Source organism: Lolium rigidum, chromosome 7 (assembly GCF_022539505.1).
Source record: "Lolium rigidum isolate FL_2022 chromosome 7, APGP_CSIRO_Lrig_0.1, whole genome shotgun sequence".
Classification (NCBI taxonomy): Eukaryota; Viridiplantae; Streptophyta; class Magnoliopsida; order Poales; family Poaceae; genus Lolium; species Lolium rigidum.
The window spans coordinates 341037882-341064538 of NC_061514.1; the positions used below are offsets into that span (position 1 = coordinate 341037882).

At 47.6% G+C, this 26657-nt stretch overlaps 1 protein-coding gene across 1 annotated transcript; it reads left to right on the forward strand.

The window, feature by feature from the left end:
• Positions 1–1190: 1190 nt before the first annotated feature.
• Positions 1191–6402, forward strand: LOC124677898 (cytochrome P450 709B2-like). Its single transcript, XM_047213841.1, has 4 exons — positions 1191–1470; positions 1560–1783; positions 5071–5315; positions 5452–6402. The coding sequence occupies exons 1-4, from the start codon at positions 1191–1193 to the stop codon at positions 6251–6253; spliced, it is 1551 nt and encodes a 516-aa protein (XP_047069797.1). The 3' UTR covers positions 6254–6402.
• The last annotated feature ends 20255 nt before the right edge of the window (positions 6403–26657 follow it).

Below are 26657 nucleotides of genomic sequence, written 5' to 3' on the forward strand. Positions count from 1 at the left end.
CCGGGGAAACGATAGAGGAGGACCCGATCTACTGTTCTACCAAGCCAAATCTCATTCCCCCTTGTATTTATCAACAAGCTTGCTCTCTAGGGTTTTTGAAAACCCTAGGTGGGCAAGAGTGGTCCGGAAGCATCCGGGCTGTGGATTTGCTCCGGACAAGATTGTGAAGGTTTGGAGGCTACCTCAAAGTCTACCACAAGTGAGTGAGCTATTCCTTCGTGGGATAGGCTCCGGAGAATAGGGTGAGCCTTCGTGGCGTGGGGAATCCTTCGTGGGACCTCCACCCCTCCAAACGTGACGTACCTTCTTGCAAAGGAAGGGAACACGGGAATACATCCTCTTCTCCGCGTGCTATCGGTTATCTTTAACCAAACTCCTTACTTGTGATTTAACTGCCTGTGAGAGCCTTCGTGCTCGAGTTAGTTGTATTCTCATATAGGTTGTTTCACCTAGTTTGCATTAGGCTCACCTTTATATTCCACAAAGCCTAACATTGCAAAGAAAGAATTAAAATCTGTAGAAACCTATTCACCCCCCCCCCCCGCCCACTAGGTTTACCATCTCTGAACTTCCAGTTTGGTTGCCACAGGAATTGCAAATGACAACAGAACTCAATATTGAATTTGTAAATGGCTTCCATAGAGAAACGCGAATTACATGTCTCAACTTGGAATCGTGTTTACCCATGGCGTCATTTTGCTGGATTTTCTAAATGAAATGACGATCCAATTCTGTGGCAACCAAACAGCTCGCCTATAAAATTTCAATATAAATTTCAGGATTCCAGGTCCAAACGATGGATACCAAACGACTTCTGGTAGATTTCACTGTAATATGGGATTATTAACTAGCTGTGGTGGAGTAGGCGTAATAAAGGAAGAGAGAGCCACATGGGTGGGACCTACGTAAGCAGCAAAAAATCACATAATAAATTTATACGCAGAAACCACATGGGTTCAGCTCGCACCATATGATTGGCTCGTGGAACTCCGGTAAGAACCGGAACCGCTAGAAATGACTTTCCCCAGAATCCATCACATTTCCAATCTCAGCTCGACTGACAAGCAGAACCCAAACCAGCCATTCCTACCGAAAGCTAGCACAGCTACACATGTCAGGTCGCTGATATTTGCTCCGCCACCATACCCCAAGAGTCTCCGAGAGCTAGCCGACCTTGATCGGCGACCACCATGACCATAGGTCTCGTCTGGATGGTGGCCGCGGCCGTGGCGGCGGTGCTGGCGTCGTGGGCGTTCAACGCGCTGGTGTACCTCGTTTGGCGTCCTCACGCCATTACCAGGCAGCTCCGCGCGCAGGGCGTCGGCGGGCCGGGCTACAGGTTCTTGGCCGGCAACCTCGCCGAGATCAAGCAGCTCCGCGCCTACACCGCCGGCGCCGCCCTGGACGTCTACTCCCACGACTTCGTGCCCTTGGTGCAGCCGCACTTGCGCAAATGGATCCCCATCCACGGTACGAATTTACTCAACATGCGAGAAGCATTGACAATCTATCATGCTCCTGTTCTTACGTTTATTATGTGTTCCTCGCTGGATCTGCAGGACGCACGTTCCTGTACTGGTTCGGCGCGAGGCCAACGCTGTGCATCGCCGACGTGAACATGGTGAAGCAGGTGCTCTTCGACCGCAACGGGCTCTACCCCAAGAACATCGGCAACCCGCACATCGCACGCCTACTCGGCAACGGCCTCGTGCTCACCGACGGCGACGACTGGAAGCGCCACCGCAAGGTCGTCTACCCCGCATTCAACATGGACAAGCTCAAGGTACGAGACTTTAATTTGTGCAGATCTAACACCACTCGTACGTTGACCTGTTCAATTGTTTTCTACTCCGGCCTACATTTATCTATGGAAAATGATTCAGATCACCCGGGGGATCCGTCGCTTTCCAGCCCCCGGCTCCCTGGCGCGCCACGCGTCCCTGTGGAGGCCCACCAAAACAACACCTTCTTCCTTATCCTCCCGCACCAGAACTGCTCCGCCGCCCGCGCCGCCGACTCCAGGCACCTAAGCCGGCCGCGCCCCCCTCCTTCTACACGCCACTAGACGGCTCCGCCGTGCCGTCTTCTGCCCCGCGCAAGCTCCGCCACGCTCCTCTCCCACCAGTGCGTCGAGCTCCACGATGGCCTCCTCCGATGGTGATGGCGTGCCGCCGCCAACGCCATGGCTTCCAGCCTTGTTTCCCGTGGCCCGCTGGCCTCTTTCCCCGCGCGCCGCCGCTATAGCCACGTGCCGCCTGGTGCAGAGTCTTGTCCAAACGGAGCTCGGCGGCGCTGCCCCCGCGCAACCATGCCGTCGTTGGAGGCCATGGCAGGGAGTGCCCGGATCAGGGAGTTTTGGAGCGGAGGTTGCTGGTGCTAGACCTTGCAGGGAACTAGCAGGGCCATGGAGCGGCGGCATCCCTCGGCGTAGCCGGTCCTAGTTGCAACTTCGGCCACCGCCCCCGACAATTTTCACTGGAGCTTGCTTCCGTCGGTGGTCACCGATGCTACAAACGGTGATAGAAGCTGCTTTTCGACAGTGATGTGTGTTTGCTACCAATGGGATTGTTTTCTTTTGGAATTTTTTGTTTTCGCTGGTGGTGATTTGCTAATTTTACGGCTACAATTGTTCTGCTGTTTTGCTAATTTGGTACTGAAAATTTGCTACGATGTCTCCGGCGAGTTCTCGGCGATGTCTCTGATGAGATCATTTTTGCTATAATATCATATAATTTATGCTACAAACATTGTGTGATTTTTGTTTCAATAGTAAATTATTTTTGCTATGTTGTCTCCGGCGATGTCTCCAATGGACGGAGTTGCTGCAACCTCGGACGGTATTGCTGCCGGCTGCAGGCGATGTCTCCGTTGATGTCTTAGAGTATATGCAGCATATGAATAAAAATATTTGCTACAATTTATTTGCGGTTTTGCTACATCTGCCTAATATGTTTGCTACGTGGTCTCCGGCGAGGTCTCCGGCGAGCCCAGCTTTTTTATTTTCTTTTCCAAACGAACCGTTTTTTGCTTCAGTCATTTGCTGCCGGGGGTGATTTTTTGCTGCCGGAGATGTTTTTTTGCTACATGCAAATCTAACCGTCAAAATGGTTGATCCGACGGCTGAGAACCCGGGGGCTGGGGAATCAGATCCCCCGGGGGACGCCCAGCAGTTTCCTTTATCTATCTATCTATCTATCTATCTATCTATCTATCTATCTATCTATCTATCTATCTATCTATCTATCTATCTATTATATACTAAAAGCAAAATGAGAGGTTATAATAGAGACGCTACGTTAATCCACATCATTCTAATTATTTTGATGGTTAGATCTAAAATACGACTAGGATTTAATGAATTATTATTATTATGTGTTACGTAACACGTTTGGGACCGAATATGGTTTAACGATCACGTCTCCACAAAAAATATAACGATTTATGCTAGCTACCCTCGCTGGAAGATATCACGTGTACCATCCGAACTCCTATAATTAAACAACCAACGTCTAACCAGACTTCCGTTCCAATAACTGCATCTACTAATTGAAGCAATCATGTACTCTAACTGTTACTGAGGCAACGTGTAGTTTTCCAAGAAAAAAAAATACCAGCTATATAACGTGGTACTCCGGTTGGCATCTTACGTGGACGGTGGTTCCGGTGAGACTAGATGGTACAGGTTCCCAAGAAATAATTTGTGAACTAAAAGTATAAATTGCTATATATCCACATGAATGAGAGTAAAATATAACAAAAATTAAATATTTTAGCTATAATTAACTTTAGTACTGCATTCGTTCACTAATATAAAAAAAACCCTATAGATGTCTTAAAGTGAATTAGATACAGATCAAAATGAGTGAACCAACATAATAAAATGCATCTATATACAAGCATTGACGAAAAAGCTAAAAGATTTTACGTTAGTGAACGGAGGGATTACACAATTTGAGAACACATATTTCTACATATAGTCCTTTATTTAGATAAAGTTGAGCAAGATATTTTGTGATAAATGGAATACTACCATTTACTACTACCATCATCACTGTATTAAAAAGAGTAGGATTTTATTTTATTTTTGACAACTTACAGAAGGGTATTATTTGGGTTTCTAAGGTGGAAACTATATATACTATTAGATTCTTCATCCTATGAATGTAGTTTGAGTCAAATAGATTGTAATCTTGCTTGAGTAAGCACTAAGAAAATCTCATGTAACAAACCACAAAAACATGTGGGCGGAAAGCACTAAATCTTGCTTTGTCGAAAAATAAAAAGGTAGATGCTACAATTAATAATCTAGCTGAGATGGACGGCTAAACTTGGGAAGACCATGTCTTAAACAACCTCAATTAACCGAGAAATAGAAATATAGTTTTTTCATAGATAACCATACTGTCTGGCAGCTACATTCGAGATAAATTACATGGTATCCCATAGTGCCACAATAGTTAACTACTAGCTTCCTAACGGAGTTCGTACAGCTCATGGACCAATTTGATTGCCAAACAGATCGCCAAAAACATGTGTTATCTTACAGTTGAGCCTATATTAGTTTGTGATGTTAGATCAATTCGTAATATTAGCATTCAAAATTTCAGTCGTTAGTATATGATATACATATATGAATCTATATATACCGGACCAAATGACGATGAGGTCTAGCATAACAATGAGGAGATGATGTGCAAGATTGTGCAAGGAAAAAATATGACCACCACACATATTTTATGTACGGTAGTATCCGCCAAGGTTATAGAACATTATTATTATGTTTCTCATAATATGAACATTCATGAAATGATGAGATTGTTTCCCAAACACTCCAAAATAAATAAAGGTGTTGCCCTCGCATTTGGGAGGGCCACCTTGCTAGTTTAATTTAGTAGTACGTATACAATTAGGCGTATGTGTCTCTTTCGCTGATGTTTTTGCATTCACAATTGAGTACGTGCTTGTTTTGCATTTCATAAGTAAACAAAAAAAAATTGAGGGTGTCTTAAGTAAACAATTAGGAGTGTCACTGTCGCTGATGGATTGTGTGTTGACAATTGCCTCCCGCAGATGATGACGGTGACCATGTCCGATTGCGCCGGGTCAATGATGTCGGAGTGGAAGGCGAAGCTGGAGAAAGGCGGCGACGTGGAGATCGAGCTCAGCAGCCAGTTTGAGGAGCTCACCGCGGATGTGATCTCACACACGGCGTTCGGGAGCAGCTACACGGAGGGGAAGAAGGTCTTCCTCGCGCAGAGGGAGCTTCAGTTTCTTGTCTTCTCCACCGTGTTCAACGTCCAAATTCCAGGATTTAGGTAAATCTCATTACCTTTCCATGAAGTTTTGGGAGAATTAGTCACTCACTCACTCAGTTCAAATGGACACAAAATACATAAGCAGTTTCACGCAGCATAAAATTAACCAGCCCGTGTTAATCAAATTATTCATCAGGTACCTTCCAACCAAAAAGAACCTGAAGATATCCAAGCTCGATAAGGAGGTGAGGACAATGATCATGAACATCATCAAGAGCCGGCTCGCCGCCAAAGAAACCATGGGCTACGGACACGACCTGCTCGGGCTCATGCTGGAGGCCTGCGCGCCGGAGCACGGGGAGAATCCGATTCTGAGCATGGACGAGATCATCGACGAATGCAAGACCTTCTTCTTCGCCGGTCATGACACCAGCTCGCACCTGCTCAGCTGGACCATGTTCCTGCTGAGCACGCACCCGGAGTGGCAGGAGAAGCTCAGGGAGGAGGTGCTGACGGAGTGCGGCAATGAGGTTCCCAACGGCGACATGCTCAACAAACTTAAGCTCGTCAACATGTTCCTGTTGGAGACTCTCAGGCTATATGCCCCTGTATCGGTCATTCATAGGAAGGCTGGTTCGGATCTCGAGGTCGGAGGCATCAGAGTGCCCCAAGGCACGGTCCTGACGATCCCCATCGCGACGATACATCGGGACAAAGAGGTCTGGGGTGAGGACGCCAATGAATTCAAGCCTATGAGGTTCGAGAAAGGTGTCACCATGGCTGCGAAGCACCCCAACGCATTGCTGTCTTTCTCCAGTGGGCCGAGGTCGTGTATCGGGCAGAACTTCGCGATGATCGAAGCCAAGGCCGTGATTGCCGTGATTCTTCAGAGGTTCTCCTTCTCCCTGTCACCTAAGTACGTCCATGCCCCCATGGACGTGATCACGCTGCGGCCAAAGTTTGGGCTTCCCATAATCCTAAAGAGCCTGGAGATGTAAAGATATGCATATAGTGTAGGGTATACTAGTGTTGAGTATCAAGATGTCTTCACTCTCTAGGGCTCAACTTAGCAGTACTGTACACCAGATTTGTGACTTAATTTTGGTAGGAATTATATCATACCAACAATGTGGCAATTGCATTTTGTAAATCCACCTCCATATGTTCTTTGTCAAATTTAACTCAATAAAATTATATATTTACAATTTAAATTTCTTCAGACGAATGAATTGATGTTTGTCTCTGATTCGCATATTTTCAGTGATGATTCATTTTCTATCTACCAACTTTTACTAGCATAGTTGATAACACAAACACTAATATTGTTTGCAAAAGCAAGATTGTGAGAATTATGCACTTGTCATCATTATTGTACTCAAAATATTTTAAACAAATATGCCGCAACAACACGCGGGGTATCATCTAGTTATTATTAATTTTCGAGAAAACATGCTTTATTCGAAAAACATGTAAAAAATGAAAATTTAAAAAATAATTCAGATCCTTCTTAGTCACTCCAAAATGAAGCTTGGGTGATTTTTTTTCGATTTTTTTTTTTGCTTTCAAATCCCTAGATCGTAGCTCCTTTCCATTGAAATCCATTAAAACTCGTACATCGTAGCTCACCTATGTGGAGACATTTTTATAATAATGTCCTTAGTACATGTTTATTATTTTTCCTCGTTTCAATGTCACATAAGAAGACGACGCGCACAAGTTTTATATTTTCTGATTTTTTTTTTAAAATTAGTTGTGCTCATTTGAAAGTTGGTCAAACCCTTGAAACCCCATTGATCGGCTCAAAACCCTGACAAAACCCCACACCACATCTCCTAAGCCTAGTGACGAATTATGACCGTCCGATCTAACACTAATGATGAATAAGAACCGTTCGATCGGGTTCTTCTATCAGCGCGCAAGTTGTTCTCTGCTCCGGGCCGTTGGATCGATCGTGATGATTGCGAACGACTGTGCTCACGACAATCCGCAAGAAGCTGGTTATGTGCTTTGATTGACTGAAGTCGTTTTTTTTCGAGGGGCAGATGGATTCGACTAGGGACAGTTCACGGATTGTTGGGCCTTTCTGGTACTAGCCATTTAATAATAAACAATTCTTTCCGCCTTAGGTCTACCATGCATGTAATCGACCACGCTCGCCCGGACGTGGTAGATTGATTCAGAGGCGTCCAATGTCATCACACCATAGCAATTAAAGACGCTCGAGTCTTCTTTATAGTGCAAACGTCAATGCCCTCGTCACACCAGAGTAATAAAAATACGACGACACAATGTGAAACCTGCCAGACAATACAAACTAAGCTAGTTGAACAGTTGCCACGATAGTCATCCAGATCAAGCATCAACCTATCTATTTAAATGGGGCAACCTCTCCGCTCGAAGTACCGTAGCGAGCCACATCCTTTTGTCCCATTTTTTGAATTACACAAGTGTTATTTTCACAAAAAAATTGCATCAAGAAAACTCAAAAGAATGGGACCCTAGAAGTGTCATTTAGTTGTCCCATTTTTGAATTGCACAAGAACAATATTAAGAAGCTACACGGGTGCACCCAATTTTTAGGTGTCCCATTTTTTAAGTATTGGCCATTTTTAGCTGTCCCACCAAATAGTGCAAACCGGTTATTTTTAGTTGTCCCATTGAGAGCCCTATTGATTGACATTTAATGAAATGGAGGTAGTAGTGCACACAAAAAAATAGTTACGCATTTTTTTAACTACACAAGGTGCAAGTTTATTTCATTCAAACCGTGCAAATTATTATTAGCCAGAGAGAAACACCGAATGAACAATCCTCGACAGCCACGACCCAAGATGTTCTTTTATTAGAAGCTAAATGATTTCACCAACTTTTGCGGGCTTGCTTTCTCTATGGGCGAGGACCAACAATGTTTTTTTACAGAACGCATGCACCACTCTGTAAACTGATGAAACAGACGAACTGAAGCAACACAACAACCATAAATTTGTGGCCGAATTGCTGCCATGTTTTATTCACTAGGAAAGCGAGAGTGCAAATTATACATGTCATTAAGCTTACATTCTCACACAAGCTAACGGAAACCATGGTAATAAGAATGTGTAACGACCGATCAATATAATGTAAACAATGCTTAGAGAAATTATACAGAAAAAATGATACAGTGATCATATTTGCCTGATTCTTCAAAACAACCATCAACATTTGTTGGTTGTTGAGCCTGTTAAGTTTTCCCATCAGTTCGGCATCACCAGCAACACTGCCAAAGCCCAATTTCTCCACCGGAGAAGAAGAAGAATGGGAGAAAATTTGGTTCCCGTATAGGCGTGTGGACAGAACCAGGCTCTTGTATGACGTGGATGACGGGGATGGGGGAGGGGGCATAGGCGTGTGGACGGAACCATACGTGGGTGGATCCATCACTGACGTGGATGAGTATTGGTTCTCGCTAGGGTCACATAATCCAAATTGCTAAGAACATCTCTTTCTTTTAAGTTGACCCGTGTCCCATCTAGGCTATTTATACTTCTTATAAAACAAAACCCCACTAAGTGCAATTAATATTTGTCTATCTCAACATGCAAGCTATTCACATCACCTATTCCCTTAGTCAATCATTTCTCCACCGCATCCCATTAATAGTTCTTATTTATTATCTATGTAAACAAGAAAGATATTTATATTACCTATTTTTAACCATTAAACTGGCAATGTCACCTTTTTTTTTCCGCTCGATTGATAATATCGCACCCTCCTGTTATATCATTACATAGTTAAGTCATGTGTAACTTGAACACCGAAATAGTTTGGCAACCAAATGAACACTTTGCGAAACTAAACTCAATGTTAATTATGTACTCTTATATGTAACCACATATGATGTTTTTAAAAGCATGCGGCAATGTGCATGCATTTTTCATACAAGCCATCAATATCATTTGGTTCTTTACCTTATCTAAATCAATCATGTACACCTCTAGAATATAACGATCTTTCAATTTTCAAATACCTATCCATTTCATGGCTATTACATTTAGTGTCTCAACTACTATGGCCGACTAAATATTGCATATTCTATAAACCAAGTTTTATGTGTTTTATTAGATTTCTTAAAGAGATATCCGCTGCAACGCGCGGGGTATCGTTCTAGTTTAAACAAAGAGAAACGTCGGGCAAGAGGGATTTCTACGAAATATTTTCTATTCCATCTACTTTTTTTTAATAAAGAGCATATATTAATATCGCGGAGATATTGATTACACCTAGCCTCTGTAATAACATCATACCCTGATAACATAAAGGATGCACATAGTAAAAAAATTACAAAAAAGAAAAATCCCACTACAGAGATCAAAAACTGAAATACCAACACTGGCACCAAAAAGAAAACACTAGAAGACCAACTTCTCCATAAGCGACGCCTCCAAAAAGAAAATAGTGCACAAACAATACACAAGTAATAAAGTCGCTTGAAGTTGAGAAAGGAACGAGGTACACGTTGCCTAAGACTACTCATAGTGGGAGTAACATAGCAAGTAACATCACACACCCCAAAGCATTTTGATGACATGGCATGATAATAAATGAAGAAAGAGAGGGAGGTGGTAACTAGCTATGTTACCATAACATCACACTTCTCAAGACAAGATGAGTCTACAATCTAATAAATATAGCATGCATGATACCACATATAAGTAACTATCCACTATGGAGGTAGTAACATAGGGTAGTAACATGCACCATGTTACTACTCTATGTTACTCCCCACTATGACTAGTCTAAGCAACCGGATAGAGCGGGAAATGAAATTAATTAATCAAGAGTGTTAATTATGTGGTGCAATATGCATAAATACTACGGGCGTATTTGGTAGGCTGTGTGGGCCTTTTTGCATGGCTGGAGATATAAAACGGCTCATTTGGTTGCGTGGCCTCACTCGCATGAACCGATTCTTAAAGCACCCTGGGACAGGTCCTGGAGGAACGCCCATTTCGGCAGTTCCTAGCGGACATTTCCCGTTCTCGTGCCTCCTTGGCTCGAGCGATACAATGGTTGCATATACTCTTGGTTAGGCTTAACTCTCCCTTACATTACTCCACACACTCTCTCTTCAAAACAACATAAACATATTCTGAATCAAAATAAGTTGTACATAAAAAAGATGTGTGTCGATGATACTATCAATTCCCACAATCGGTTTCGAGTTTCGTCAGTTGTAAATCGTCAATTTCGTGTATAAAGTTTAAGCGAATTTTGCCAAATTCGTCGGACACGCTCAACCGTTTGAAATTTTCTTTGAGGAGTGGGTTCACATCACCATTCCGCATGATTTTCATGTTGAAAGGTTTTTGTTTCGGTGTAAATATACGGATAAATAAATGACTCACTAGTATATTGTAATGTGTACATACGTGTGAGTATAGTTTGGACTACTTTTGCTCAACTTCTCGCTTGCCATCTTCATAGACGGCGACATGGTGATGATATGTGAGAAGTGAGAGGTGATAATCCATGGTGGTGGCGGTATGGTGATGTTCATCTTCGTGGTCGGCGACGTGGTGATGCTTGTGACCGGCGTGACCGACGGTGTCATGGTGGTATTCAGCTTCATCGTCGGTGACGTGGTGATGCTTGTGACAGGATTGACTGGTGGAGTCAATGGTGGTCTCCGTCTTCGTGGTCGACGACATGGTGATGCTTGTGACGGGCGTGAACAGTAGTGTCTTCGTGGTCGGCGACGTGGTGATGCCTGTGACGAGCGTGACCGACGGTGCCATGGTGGTCTTCATCTTCGTGGTTGGTGATGTGCCCATGTTTGTGATCGGTGTGACCGACCGTGCCATGGTGGTCTTCGTCTTTGTGGTCGGTGATGTGCCCATGCTTATGACCGACGGTGTCATGGTGGTCTTCGTCTTCGTGGTCGGCGACGTGGTGATGCTTGTGATCGGCGTGACCGACGGTTTCATCGCCGACGTGCCGAAGCTTGTGAACAGCGGTGCAATGATGGTCTTTGTGATAGGTGGGGTGAGGTCACCATGTTGCTATATAGGTGAGGCTAGAAAAAGCATGGAACTAACCAATCAAAGTGTCACTTAATACCACCCAAATACCACCCGATGTAATTCAGACTATCAAACGAAGTGCATTTTGTATACCAAAACTTGTTCGGAACGAGATGGAAGTCCCGTCTCACTGACGCAGTGAGAGCCAAAAATTGCATGCAAGCTATCAAACGCGCCGTATGTTACTAGACCCATCAATCTTTGCATAAATTTGTCGCGCTCGCTAAACTTATGAGCCACTTACCACGGACCGCTTCCGCGCGCATGCGCATCCATCTTCCAACTCCCATGACGCGCGCGCCGCGCCACCCGGTCAACACCTCGGCGCGCCACTTCGCTCTCCCACGTTCTTCCTTCCCACTACTCCCACTACCATTGCGCACCTGACGCCCCGGCTATATAACCGTGCGGACTGCCTCTCCCGTACGCATGTCTCTGCTTTGCCGTGATTCCACATACGAGAGCTCGATCGCCATCGCCATCGTCATGGGGATCCAACTGGAGGAATGCAGCGGTGAAGACGCGCACCGGGATGGCGGCGAGAAGGAGCAAGCCGCCGCAGGCTGCCACACCCCGAGACGCGCCGCACGGACAACCGGCGTGGGCACAGTCGGGGAGTGCCCGCCAGCGCCGAGGAAGAAGAGGCCCGTGGCGGCGCCCGAGGTCGTCGTACGGCGGAGGGGGTTCTACGCCGGGGCCGACCTGGAGGCATTCTTCGCGGCAAACGACCTGTAGCGACTCGTGAACTGCATTATGCTGGTCGATCTTGCCGCAGCTGTAGAACGTATTAGTGCAGTGGTTTTCTGTCTCTGGGACTGTCATGTGCTGGTTTAATCTGCTGTACAGTGTAAGTCCTTCGCATTATCTTTGTATCGGTAACCGGCCGGTGATCGGAGAGGAGACTGACACTGTTTGGTCCTTGGGAGTTCGCCTTCTCTTCGTACAGCTTCTGCTTAATAAGAGCTGATGTCTGTTAACAGTAGCTTTTAGTTCTTGGTTGTAGCTGGTGTCTTGGGATCTGTAGTGGGGCTCGTTGGGAGTTCTGTTCTTTCTTCTTTTTTCCAACCGGTTGTTGTTGATGGGAGTGTTTTGTTGTATATTTGTTCTTTCATATGTATTGTAACGCAGGTGTTCCCAGCAGGATCTGCCATGTTTTGTTCAAAAAGCAGGGTTTATGCGTATTGCTCTTCTCTATGAAAATGACGAATTCAATGTCTGGATTTGACTTTTTTAGCGCCTGTGCTGGCGTTCTGCAGTGTACATGCCCTCATACTCTTCACGTCGCAGCTGCCAATTAGGCTTCCAGCTTGTCCATGTATTCAAAAGAAATTTCAATGTGCCTTTAGTTAAGTATTCATGTTTTTCCACCAAAAAACAGATAAGGAAATAATAATTGAGCATAAATGAGAAACAGTAAGGCCTAGTTTGGTAGCAAATTATTTCAAAAACCAAATTATTCCAAAACTACATTGTTTAATCATGCATGTAGGCTAGAGTGTCGATCTGCTTGTCTAGTGCCCTAATTATCATCGTAGGCTAGAGTCCCGATTTGTCCTCAAGGCGGTCTCCGGAATCTGGCCGTTCGACCCATCCGTGGCCTCAAAGTTTGCCGCTGGAGTCCGGCTGTTCGACCCATCTGCGATCATGAACGCCAGAGTCTTGCACGGTCACCTCTAGCAGCTCCACATAGAAAAAACTGCCTTGGCTCAGTGGCGGAGCTTTCCCAAAATCCATGGGGTGCAAAAGAGAAAAGACGAATGTTTGGGGACGCAAAAAGCTAGTTTTGATCTGCTAGTAACACAGTGACACACTAGCAATTCAATATATCGATTACTTGATATCATTTGATCCGTTAGCAACGCCCACAATGCACTACGGATTGGCGGCGCGGAGGGGCTTCTTTCCCTTGTGATTCTCATTTTTTTTTGAAAAAAAGAGAGGCCAGGGCCTCATTTTTAAATATTAAAAATTAATTAAGTTTTGGAATAATGAAGTATCAAAACTGCAGTCTTCTGTTGTACCCAAACCAAAGTATTTTGAGAAACTGTAGTATCCTTAACATACTTTGAATATATTTTGCTACCAAACACACCCGAAGTGAAACAAGGAGAGTATGGCGAAAAAAAAATGATATTTGAAAAACCTCATGTCAATTGGGCTTGCCCAATTAGCGCAGCATCTATTACATATCTCCATGGCCCGCTGGGGATGTGATGTACGTTTGCTCACAATTCTAGGCTTATTTTGGTGAAACTTTAAGTGTTTAATCTAGGCTATCTTTCAGCCCAATAGCAGAATTAGTTTCTTCTTTTTTGAAGTATAAGGCAGCTGACTTGCAGGGCCCTAAAGATGTGAAAAGAGGAGTATTTTTCATAAATAAGAAATTCTTCTTATGATTTTCTTTTGAAAAGATATGATCTTGCTGATAAATATCGAAAGTATGTTAGATCTATTATTAAAAAAATACATACAGACAAATAAGATTCCTGATAAAAATTAAAGTAACATAAAAAATCTTCCAAGTCTTGGTCTCTAAATCCTCTTTTTTACATCTTTCTATTCCTGCAAAACTCAGTGAACAAATTGCACGAGATCCAATCTACATAGGCTGCTAACCTTTTTTTTTTGAAACGGAGGTAAAAACTTTGCCTCATTCATTAAGCAGAAAATGCCCCGTGTTTAGGAAAAACATGGGAGAAAACCTAAAAAGATAGGGCCAAGCCCACACCCACCCACACGTCGCCGTGAAGGGCACACCGAGCCACCATGGCTACCCACAGAAGCTACACAAACGCGAAGCTCAAGTTGGCATATGCCAAATACATGGCTCCCAAGAAGAGGCCCGCAGGTGCGAAAAAACAACGAGCTTTGGATAGGAGATGCGCAAAACCTGCATCGAAAAGGACCTTCACCGCCAGGCCACCCCTCGAAGACAAATTCGACTTCACAACAAGAGGAGACCAACCTGAAGACATTCGGACCCGCCAGAACGGAGCCGACTAACACGGGCTTGTAGCTACCAAAACTTGCGCATCACCATTGTCGTTGCCTCATAAGCCTGCCCACCGTTGAGAGTCACCTTATCACCCATGCGATCCAAGGTCAAGCACCCTCGAAGTTGACGAACACTCGAAGCCGCCGCTCCAACATTCCGCTGCTCTGTCACGCCCTGCGTGTCCACCAAGACCACCACCTTCCGGGGCCACCGCCCCGACGTATCACCGCTCGCTCTCGAGTTGCAAGCCGCACGAACCGACTACCCGCAACCCAAGCTGCATAAGGCAATCGGTAGAAGACCACGGGCTTCACACCAACTCATTCAGGGCCGCCGCCCCAACGTAAAGTCCGATAGTCCCCTCAAGTACGCGCCCGACTGAGCCGACTACCCTGCTGCCCACGCAGCCAGGGCCGCCACCCAAGTCGTGGCAAGCCGCATCCCCGCACCATAGAGATGTTGTCGCACTGCCTTCCGGGGCCGCCGCACCGGCTCGCTGCCACCTACCCGAAGCCGCCTCGACATGCTCCATTGCAGACGGCAAGGCAAGGCAACCCATCAAACAAAACGACCATCGCCGAGTGACGGTCATGCACTCCAAAGACGACGCCTCCAAGAAGGGAAGCGGCGAGACCGCTGCCGTCGCCTGCTTCGGCCTAGAATAGATTTTTGGGTTTTCACCCAGAGAGCACGAAGCCTTGAAGGCATGAGAGGTAGGAGCTCCACGCCGATGCCTTCAAGAAGAGGAACGACCCCTCGGGGCATTGCCATCGCCGGCACCGACCAAGTCGGGCAGAGCTTTCACCCGGAGCAAGCACCCTCCCGTCGAGGTCTACTTCACTGGCAGGGCAGCCGTAGGCCAGCCAGTATGCCATCACCGTCGTCCACTTCGCCCACCAACACGCCGCCGCCCTGCTTCCCACTAGCACCCAGCCGCTGCAGCAACCTGCAACACCTCCACGGTCAGGGCTCCCCGCGTCGGCCTGCCACAGCGCCGCCGCGACGCCCAGGCCACCCACGCCCAGAGCCAGCCCGCACAGCCTAGATCTGGCCCGTTCGTGCCCCACCACTCCTGCACAGGGCTTAGAGGCCGCGGTGGCTAGCCCCCCCCCCCCCCCCCCCCCCCCAATAGGCAGTAGGTGAGAACCTAATATCGTTGACCGTGATCTAGCCGGGGACACACCCCTTGGGAGAAGCCTATCGAACAACTGATTGAACGCCATATTGCTTAAGAAAAACTTCACGAGCAAAAAAGAACAAAACACGAGAAAAATGACAACATTGTTGTCGACGCTGCAAGACAGGCTGAAATTCCAGTCAATAAATCACCAGGCTTGGAGCCAGAGCGATCCGCACCAGACATGAAGACAACACTAGCTAGGGCATAACTAGAGCCACATGACTATGGGATGCCAAATTTTCCGCCGAGGCGCTGTCACCAACACACAAATCTAACATGAGGAAAATTGAACTGCAATGAAGACGTTGATCCAAGGTAGCCCTCGTCTCTAGCCACTAGATCGGCCACCGGAGCCAGGGACGGACGACGAAGATGGTTGAGAAGTTAGCTTTTCTGCCTGCTGCTAGTTTTTTTTGCCGTGAAACCAAAAGCTATAATTTCTTGAGCCTATTACACATATACTTTACAGTTCTTCTGATTTTGGTTATTCTGAGCCCATATTACCCACGTACCTTCTCTCATATTGCCTGAGAGTGGACACTGTGGTTGCCCGAGCCTTCAACCCTGACAGAGTTCTTTTGTCTTCCAGCAGTAACCAAAAACATGCCGTAATGTCGTCGTTATTTCGCCATTTGCTGACACCTATCGATGCTCCATCAATTCCTTATGTTGCAACACAGTTAACAACGGACCCAGCTAATGTCCCATGCACAGTGCATCTGGTCACCGATCGGTTGGACGTCTCCTTGCAGGAGTTAACGGTCTCCCCTGACCTACACACCGCGTCGTCGTTCTCCGAGACCGACATACGTCGCCGTTAATACTGATTAGGATCAGAATGGGCGGCGTAACTGCTTGACGCAGGCCATCGACGGAGAGCTGCCAGTCAGTCTACAGGGCCGGCATGTCGGTCATTTTCTCTCTTTATTGAATCAGCTACCCAGACAAGAGTATATTCATACATACACGTAAGGTTTGCCAGGGCCCTAGTTCTGGTGACGATCGATATAGTTCATCATGTTCACAACTGTTAGAGTATACGTACGGTTTAGGTAGTTTAGGATAGAGATAGATCTTATGTCTTGTCTTGCACTTCAAGATGATCCCTGTACGTCTATATATACTCGACCATGAGGCTCAATAATACATTCAACATATTCCGCATATCTCTCTCCCTCTCTATCCTTCTACATGGTATTAGAGCGGCGCCGACCTAGACCTAGCCGCTGCACGCGCTTCCGCCCGCGCCGCCCCCGGGGAGGTCAATCTCCATGGCTTACTCCGGGGGCCGCGCAACCCGTATGAGGGTTCGTTCGCTGATCTGTTGATCTGCTGCCCTCGAGTCTTTTTTTTTCCAATCTGTAGATTGGTTTTCTTTTTGCTCCGTCGGTCGCTCGACCGGCGTTTTCTTTTTGGTTTTACCGATCATAGATCGGATTGAGTCGCCCAACGCCGCCGTCACCACGCGCCTCTACTCCAACCTCAGCATCGACTCTGCACCGGCTCTCCTCCATCATCCGCCCTACGCCGGCCACCGCGGTCGACTCGCTGGCTGGCTGTAGCGCCTGCCTTGGTAGGCTGCCGCGGCCGGCTCGCCCGCGTCGTCTCCGCCTCGGCCGGTCCGGCCCAGCAGCCGGTTTGACCGGGCCTGTGGCCGGCTGGTCCGGTCAAGCAGCCGGTCTGACCGGGCGGCCGACCGGGCGGATGAGTGGATCCCCCTGGACGACCGGGACTGTGGCCGGCTGGTCCGGTCCAGCAGCCGGTCTGACCGGGCGGCCGACCGGGTGGATGAGCGGAGCCCCCTGGACGACCGGGACTGTGGCCGGCTGGTCCGACCCAGCAACCGGTTTGACCGGGACTGTGGCAGGCTGGTCCGGTCCAGCAGCCGGTCCGACCGGGACCTGGGCCGACCGGGCCGGTCGTAGAGCCGGTTGACCGGGTCTGGCACTGCCTCCATCTACCGTGGGGCACGGCTGCACGCGGTGCACATGGGACGCCGTTTGCGTCGCAGCCGGCCGCCTTTGTCTGCACTGTCTCCATCGCCGGTTCGTCTTCGCCGTCATCGCCCAGGACATCAACGACAACGTCGCCAACGACTCCGATCTGCGGCGCGTAGTCCACGCCATGGCACGTGTAGCGCCGCCGTCGGTCTGCTCAACCGACCCCGCACACGTCTCCGCCAAGCACGTCCCCGAGCACGCGCATACCACCGATTGAGCATCGGGTTGCCGCTGCGTCGCCCCTTCGGGTCGCAGCGCCGCCGCCTTTGGTCCACGCTGCTAGCCAATGACACGCCTTCTGAGGCGCGTACGTCGCTGGTGGCGTCCCGCCGCTGCACCGACTCGCGCCCTGCAGCTACGCCGGCACCTCATGCCGTGGCGTCGCCGCACGCAGTCACCTTCGCCGTCCCCCGCGCATCGACGTCCGAGGCCACCACAGCATCGCCCCTTCGGCGCGGGTCGCCTCCGTCCGCGCATGGTCTTCGTCACGCCGCCGGGTCTTCCTCGCCTACTTCGTGTACCGCCGCCGCGCCTCCACCTCAGGTCGCCGCTGGGCTCGCCAACCACTTCGAGGTCGCGGCCGGGCTCGCCGATCACCGCAACGCCCGTCTAGGCGTCCAGCATGACCACCCCTGGTCACCGCTGGGTTAGCCGCCTACTACGTCTTCGTACACTACAGCTTTGCCGCCAGCGTCCTCACCTCTTCCCCGACTATGTCACCTGCTTCTCTACTCCGACACCCGTCGTCGAGATTCGCCTCTTCCCCGACTACACCACCTGCTCCTCTACTCCGACACCCGTCGTCGAGACCTCCTCTACTAGTCTACTCCGACATGGCGCGCACTTTGTAATGTTCCCTACCCCCGCACGCCCGGTACTGGCAACAGCGATACGTGCCTTCGTCCCCGACGCGTCCCCAGGCCTGGCAAGCTCGGACCGGTGCCTCGTCTTCATCGGCTTCGACGACGTCTTCATCGGCATCGCCTCTACGACTGCTTCGACGCGTCACCGCCGAGTTCTTCTATGCGTACTCGGTTCTGGCAAAACCAGAGTATGCCTTCGTCCCCGACGTGCGCCTGGTTCTGGCAAAACCATGGTTGCACTTCGTCCTCGACGGCCCAGACTGCATCGACTTCGGCATCGACCATCTCCACGACTGCCTCGGCGCGTCTCCGTCACTCTCCTCGCACACCACCTCGCCTGCGGCTACATCGACACCGGCACCCGGCCACGACATCGACCACGGCAATCCCTCGCGCGGCTCCCTCGACCAAGGTTGCAGCACCCACGTTCTCGGCTACCTCGACATCGGCACAAAGGGTTACCACCTCGCCTGCGCCTCACCAGCTCCTTCTACAGTCCAAGCATCCGCGACGCGACACCGTCCACGACGCTCCCGCTACGATTGCGGGGGAGTGTCAGCCTTCTGGGGTCCACTTCGGTTTATCTCCAGTCTGACCGTCCACGTCATTCATGTTGTTCACGACGCTCCCGCTACGACTGCGGGGGAGTGTTAGAGTATACGTACGGTTTAGGTAATCTAGGATAGAGATAGATCTTATGTCTTGTCTTGCACTCCAAGATGATCCATGTACGCCTATATATACTCGCCCACGAGGCTCAATAATACATCCAACATATTCCGCATATCTCTCTCCCTCTCTATCCTTCTACAACAACCAACTACGCTTAACTGCAGGTTTCCATCAATCGTGCGCTGTTGAACGTACAGGACCTAACGAGTCCGGCCCGGGCGTTTAATTGGTATTAAGTTTAGTTAATTAAGCCTATCTTGGTTGCTGGAGACATTATTTTCTGATGATTGAGCGTCAGCGGAGTTTACATGTAGCCAAGTAAGCGCGTACAGTGTATCACGCGCCACAGCACACACAGTGCGCACCCAATTTCTACAGCTAGTTAGAGGCAGATTGATTTGGATGAGCGAGGCAGAATGATAGTTAACTAGTGCTGAGGGGGCTCTTCGGCAAAGGTTGGGATGGACGGTCCACTTCAATTGTATAGTTACAATGCTTTGATGGGGTTAACTGACTTTGAGAGCTTCGCCAAGGATTTCAGATTTGGCGGTGGTGGTTTCAGACTTTCACTAGACAGATCCGGATAGCCTGTGGGTGGCACTACTCTGCGAGTCTTCCTTATGAAGTTGTGATTCGTCCGGGATCACACCATCGGGCTGTGGCAGTTTTCTTTTTTAACGGGGCCGCGCCGGATTGAGCGTTTGGGGGACGTGTTTTGTTCGTGCCGCCTTTGGGGGACGTCGCTTCCCAGCCGCGTCCCCCAAACGCCGCCCCCAAACATTTAAATTACTTTTTTTTAACACAGAACCATTTATCAAATATAGCATATGAATAAAAATGTTTGCGAGGATTGTTTTCAAATTAAATTACAACAAATAATAAAACAAGTAAACAAATATAATAAATAGGGGTAGATGCTACATCAAGGTGCCATGGTATTTCCTTTGATCCTCCACAAATGCTCAACGAGATCAGCTTTAAGTTGCTCATGCACATTGCTGTCACGAATCTCTGCGTGCATGGCGAGAAAATCAGCAAAATCTGCAGGCAACTCATGATCAACCTCCGCAAGAGGGCCTTGACACTCATAGGGACCAACATGTGACCTAGCATGATTATTGCGGTCATTCTCGATGATCATGTTGTGCATGATCACACAAGCCTGTATCACCTCCCACATTTGATCGTGAGACCAGCTTAGAGAAGGGTAACCGACAATGGAAAATTGTGCTTGAAGCACACCAAATGCCCGCTCGACATCCTTCCTGCAAGCCTCCTTCGCGTAGCAAAGTGAGAATTCTTCAAACCTGATGGATTCGAGATTGTTTTGACAAAAGAGGCCCATTTTGAATATATACCATCGGCTAGATAATAGCCTTTGGTATATTCGTGGCCATTGATCTCATAGTTGCATGGTGGAGCATGCCCTTCCACTAGTCTGCTGAACACCGGAGACTGCTGCAACACGTTGATGTCATTGTGTGATCCCGCCATGTCAAAGAAAGAATGTCAAATCCACAGGTCATAATTTGCCACAGCTTCAAGCACCACACTGCAATATCCATGACGGCCTTTGTATATACCTTGCCAAGCAAACGGGCAGTTCTTCCATGCCCAGTGCATACAATCGATGCTTCCAAGCATTCTAGGAAATCCTCTAGCAGCATTTTGTGCCATGATCCTTGCAGTCTCTTCCTCAGTTGGCCCTCTCAAATAGTATTTGCCAAACTTTCCCACCACAGCTCGGCAAAACTTGTACATGCACTCAATGGCAGTAGACTCACTCATGCGAAGGTAGTCGTCTTGTGTATCGGCAGGTGCTCCGTATGCAAACATCCTCATGGCGGCGGTGCACTTCTGAATCGACGAGAACCCGAGGACGCCTACAGCGTCGACCTTGAGCTTGAAGTAGGGGTCGAACTCTCGAAAGCCGTGGAGGATATTCATGAACAGCCCCTTGCTCATCCTGTACCGGCGCCGAAAATTGTCGGCCTATGTTGCGTCGTCGGCGAAGTAGTCGTTGTGCAGCATGGCATGCCCCTCCATCCTCTGCCGGGGCTTCGACTTCTTTCTTCCCGGCCTTGATCCTCCGCGGCGCGGCCTCTTCCTCTTCTCCGCCTCAGCGTCGAGCAATTCCTGGAGGGACGCGATGATCAGCAAATGCTCCCGCAGGTCGTCGTCGAAGGCTTGATCGTCCTCCAGCAGCAAGGCAACCATCTCATCGTCGCTGTCCATGGCTGAAGCAAAATCAATGGTTAAATTTGCGCCGAGGCAGACGACGCAACAAACAGCGGCCAATCGCGCCTACCTGGCAAGTCGTTGAGCACCTTCTGTGCGCGGAGGTGGGGCGGATTTGACGGCGCGTTCTGGGACGCGCTGGCGACGCGGCGGCGGCGGCACGACCAGCGGGAGCCCCAGCCGCGACAACGGTTCCGACTCTCAGCAGAGATCAGACGCCCAACCGGCCGGGAAATCCAGCGGCGGCGGTGGGGTGGGAGGCGCGGGAACGAAGGAGCGACTAGAAAAGAGGCGCGAACCAACGGTTTATGCAAATAGTCACCGACATGTGGGAGCCCGCCTCGCTTTTCGTTGTGTCTGGCGTCCCCGGTGCGTCCCCTGTGGGACGGGGACGGGCTCGGGGCGCCGGACACCGTATCGGGCCGCGCCAGACAAAAATGGGCTTTGGGGGACGCGGCTGGAACGCATTTTTTGTCCGGCGCGCCCCAAAACCTTTGGGGACGCGGCTGGAGATGCTCTAAAGGTGTCGAAGGACCTGGAGTATGGAGGTGGTGTTTTGGCTCATAGGAGCAAATGCTCCCATTATACAAAATAATTAAAAATTAATTTTTAAAATGTCAAAAAAATTGACATAAATCTTTGGGTGTACATCGGGACATTCTACGTTCATACATAAGTTTTCTTGGAAAAACAACATTTTGTGTGGTGTGTACAAAAAAGATAAAAAAATGTGCTATACGTAGTCGTGTTACAGCATCAAAACTTGTTTTTTTACAGGAGCCACCAAATTTTTTTTTAATTTTTTTGAAAATTTGTGTGCCAACATAAAATGTTAGATATACATGTAAAAATTTAGTTTATAATTTTTTGACACTTCGAAATGTAGATTAACATAATAGGAGCAAATGCTCCTATAAGCCAAAGTGCATTTCCCCTTGGAGTATCGGCTATTTAGTTGGCATACACATATGATGGATCACTAAACTGGGCTTCCCTAGCTAGTGCTCAACCGCCCGCGAGTGTATGGACGGTTGATTCCTCGACAAATAGACTTAAATTGTACGACGGCGAGGTTTGGCGATTCGGTCACTGATTTCGATCACTAAACCAAAACAATCGATAATCTGTTAGCTCACAATTTATCAACCTTTATGTTTGTTATTTAGCAATGATAAATGTGAAGAGTTATCAACCCGAAAAGTTACTTTTATTTAGAATATTTATAAATATTTTAGCTCACAATTTATCAATCCTTTGCCCGTTATGTATTAAAGGTAAATGTAAAAAGTTATCAACCTGAAAAGCTATTTAGAATGTTTTAGGGACCGTTTTAGCTCACAATTTATCAAACCCTCCCCTAGTTATTTATCAACGGTAAATGTGAAAAGTTATCGATCCAAAAGGCTAATTTTATTTAGAATATTTTGCAAACATTTTTAGCTCACAATTTATCAACTCCTCGGATCATTATTTATCAACGGTAAATGTGAAAAGTTATCTACCCAAAAAGCTTTTTTTTACGGAGGATGCCCTCCTTCTCCTCTGCTTTGGTTTGGGCCTCCGCCTTCTGCTTCTCCTCCTCCTCCAGCTTCGCCTTCACCTGGCCCAGCTCCTTCAGTTTATCAGCTTCTCGCCGGGCTTCGTTTGCCAGCATGTTTGCCTTTTCAAGCTGCCCGGCTGAAGATTTGGCGGATTCTCGGAGCTAGGCATTCTCGGCTTCAAGCTTGATGAACTGTGCGGCGAAATCCGTCACCATAGCCACCGCAGCTTGGATAGGCTGCAACAAAGAAGACAAAGAATCACTCAAGCACTCGAACGTCCATCAAGCCAACACTCGGTTGCGTGCAACCAACTGTTGGCTCGGGGGCTACTCGGGTAAAGACCATCATAAAAGGGAAAAATGCAATAGCACTTACATGCCCTTCTGGGGTCGAAGGACTAGGAGTAGCTGCTGACGGATCTTCTTTCTTCTTCTTCAGCTTCCTCTTCGGCGGCGGTGGAATGATCGACGCCTCTTCCGGCATAACTGATATTTTAGACCCCGCTATCACCATCCTTTCGGAGCCGGTCTTCACCTTCTTCGAAGATGGAGGATTCATCTCCCCTTCATTACTGCATAAAAGAATTCAACTACATCAACAACACGGATGAAAATTGCTAACTAATTCAACAAGGCATATGAGTAAAAGTGCTTACGACTCAAATGACCGCTCTTCCTCATCGACAAAGACACCTGACGGCCTCTTGAGTGGCTGAGCAGTCGACGCTTCGGGAGCTGCATCAGTAGAAGGAATTCGATCAGCATCATCGTTGTTTCGGCCGCTAGGACTCGACTCGCTGTATCAGTCAAGTCATCGACAGTTGCCCTCTGGTATTTGACAATAAAGGCCCCGACATCATCGTCTTCTTCTTCTTCTTCTTCTTCGGTGGCCTCATCGTCATCGGCCACCTCGACATTTTCTTCAACATTTCCTATGAGCTCGTCATCCTCGGGCTCGACTCTAGTCTTGGGTGCAGGAGGATAGTACTTAGGGATAGTTGAAGCCTGACAACTCAGAAGAATATCAAAGTCAAAAATAAATCATCGGCTACAAATGTCACATCGAGTGTAGAATGCAAAATAACCTTGGCTGGAAGATGATGAAACTCGTATGGCTCTTGAAGGGCTACCAAGGAAATGGTGTCTTCTTGGCTGAAGTGTGTCAAGCGTCTAACTTCATCCAAGAGTTCCTTATCCGAAAGATCCGCGGCATTGATCCGGGTCACATCCTTAGCGCCAGTGTACAACCACATCTGGTGAGCCATGGACATCACCGACTGGATGCGGCGTTTCTGGAGCTAGCAAAGCAGCGACTTCAGTGCCAGACATTGTTCGGCCACCGGCAGTTTTCAGCTCCAATACCTTCTCATATAATTTGCCGACTACTTCCTTTTCTTCGGCAGTAAAGATGTTCCACCAAGAAGTCTTCGGTGTTGCCTCCGTAACATCTTCGAACTCTGGCAGATTGGAGCGGTGACCCGAAGCTGGCTGGTCCCTGAGATAGAACCACTTTGACCTCCACCCCTGGACGGATTTTCTCATCGGGAAGTTGAAGTAATTAACCTCCTTCCTCACGACAAAGCCGACCCCTCCTACAACGTAGGGTCTGCTGCCCCTGCTGTGGTGCTTGATAACGCATGAAGCACACGTCCGTTGGGAACCCCAAGAGGAAGGTGTGATGCGTACAGCAGCAAGTTTTCCCTCAGTAAGAAACCAAGGTTATCGAACCAGTAGGAGTCAAGGAACACGTGAAGGTTGTTGGTGGCGGAGTGTAGTGCGGCGCAACACCAGGGATTCCGGCGCCAACGTGGAACATGCACAACACAATCGAAGTACTTTGCCCCAACGTAACAGTGAGGTTGTCAATCTCACCGGCTTGCTGTAAACAAAGGATTAAATGTATAGTGTGGAAGATGATGTTTGTTTGCGAAGAACAGTAAAGAACGAGTTTGCAATAGATTGTATTTCAGATGTAAAGAATGGACCGGGGTCCACAGTTCACTAGTGGTGTCTCTCCCATAAGATAAATGGCATGTTGGGTGAACAAATTACAGTTGGGCAATTGACAAATAGAGAGGGCATAACAATGCACATACATATCACGATGACTACTATGAGATTTAATCAGGGCATTACGACAAAGTACATAGACCGCTATCCAAGCATGCATCTATGCCTAAAAAGTCCACCTTCGAGGTTATCATCCGAACCCCTTCCAGTATTAAGTTGCAAACAACAGACAATTGCATTAAGTATGGTGCATAATGTAATCAACACAAATATCCTTAGACAAAGCATTGATGTTTTATCCCTAGTGGCAACAGCACATCCACAACCTTAGAACTTTCTGTCACTGTCCCACATTCAATGGAGGCATGAACCCACTATCGAGCATAAATACTCCCTCTTGGAGTCACAACTATCAACTTGGCCAGAGCCTCTACTAGCAACGGAGAGCATGCAAGAACATAAACAACATATATATGATAGATTGATAATCAACTTGACATAGTATTCCATATTCATCGTATCCCAACAAACACAACATGTAGCATTACAAATAGATGATCTTGATCATGATAGCCAGCTCACAAGATCTAACATGATAGCACAATGAGGAGAAGACAACCATCTAGCTACTGCTATGGACCCATAGTCCAGGGGTGAACTACTCACACATCAATCCGGAGGCGATCATGGTGATGAAGAGTCCTCCGGGAGATGATTCCCCTCTCGGGCAGGGTGCCGGAGGCGATCTCCTGAATCCCCCGAGATGGGATTGGCGGCGGCGGCGTCTCTGGAAGGTTTTCCGTATTGTGGCTCTTGGTACTGGGGTTTTCGCGACGAAGGCTATAAGTAGGCGGAAGGGCGGAGTCGGAGGGCTGACGAGGGGCCCACCCCATAGGGCGGCGCGAGCCCCCCTCTGGCCGCGCGGCCCTATGGTGGCGGCGCCTCGTCGCCCCACTTCGTATCCCTTTCGGTCTTCTGGAAGCTTCGTGGAAAAATAAGACCCTGGGCGCTGATTTCGTCCAATTCCGAGAATATTTCCTTTGTAGGATTTCTGAAACCAAAAACAGAAGAAAACAACAACTGGCTCTTCGGCATCTCGTCAATAGGTTAGTGCCGGAAAATGCATAATAATGATGTAAAGTGTGTATAAAACATGTGAGTATCATCATAAAAGTAGCATGGAACATAAGAAATTATAGATACGTTTGAGACGTATCAAGCATCCCCAAGCTTAGTTCCTACTCGCCCTCAAGTAGGTAAACGATAACAAGGATAATTTCGAAGTGACATGCTATCATAATCTTGATCAATACTATTGTAAAGCATATGAGATGAATGCAGCGATTCGAAGCAATGGTAAAGACAATGAATAAACAATTGAATCATATAGCAAAGAATTTTCATGAATAGTACTTTCAAGACAAGCATCAATAAGACTTGCATAAGAGTTAACTCATAAAGCAATAGATTCTTAGTAGAAAGCTTTGAAGCAACACAAAGGAAGATATAAGTTTCAGCAGTTGCTTTCGACTTCAACATGTATATCTCATGGATAATTGTCAACACAATGTAATATAACAAGTGCAATAGGTAAACATGTAAGAATCAATGCACATAGTTCACACAAGTGTTTGCTTCTAAGATAGAAAGAAGTAGGTAAACTGACTCAACAATAAAGTAAAAGATAGGCCCTTCTCAGAGGGAAGCATGGATTACTATTTTTGTGCTAGAGCTTTTCATTTTGAAAACATAGAAACAATTTTGTCAACGGTAGTAATAAATCATATGTGTTATGTATAAGACATCTTATAAGTTGCAAGCCTCATGCATAGATTACCAATAGTG

Excerpts from the sequence above, each read along its gene's own strand:
- LOC124677898 (XM_047213841.1), top strand. The coding sequence starts at position 1,191 with ATGACCATAGGTCTCGTCTGGATGGTGGCCGCGGCCGTGGCGGCGGTG. Across the intron at positions 1,471-1,559 it reads CAAATGGATCCCCATCCACG|GACGCACGTTCCTGTACTGG; the intron begins GTACGAATTTAC and ends CTGGATCTGCAG. Across the intron at positions 1,784-5,070 it reads TCAACATGGACAAGCTCAAG|ATGATGACGGTGACCATGTC; the intron begins GTACGAGACTTT and ends TGCCTCCCGCAG.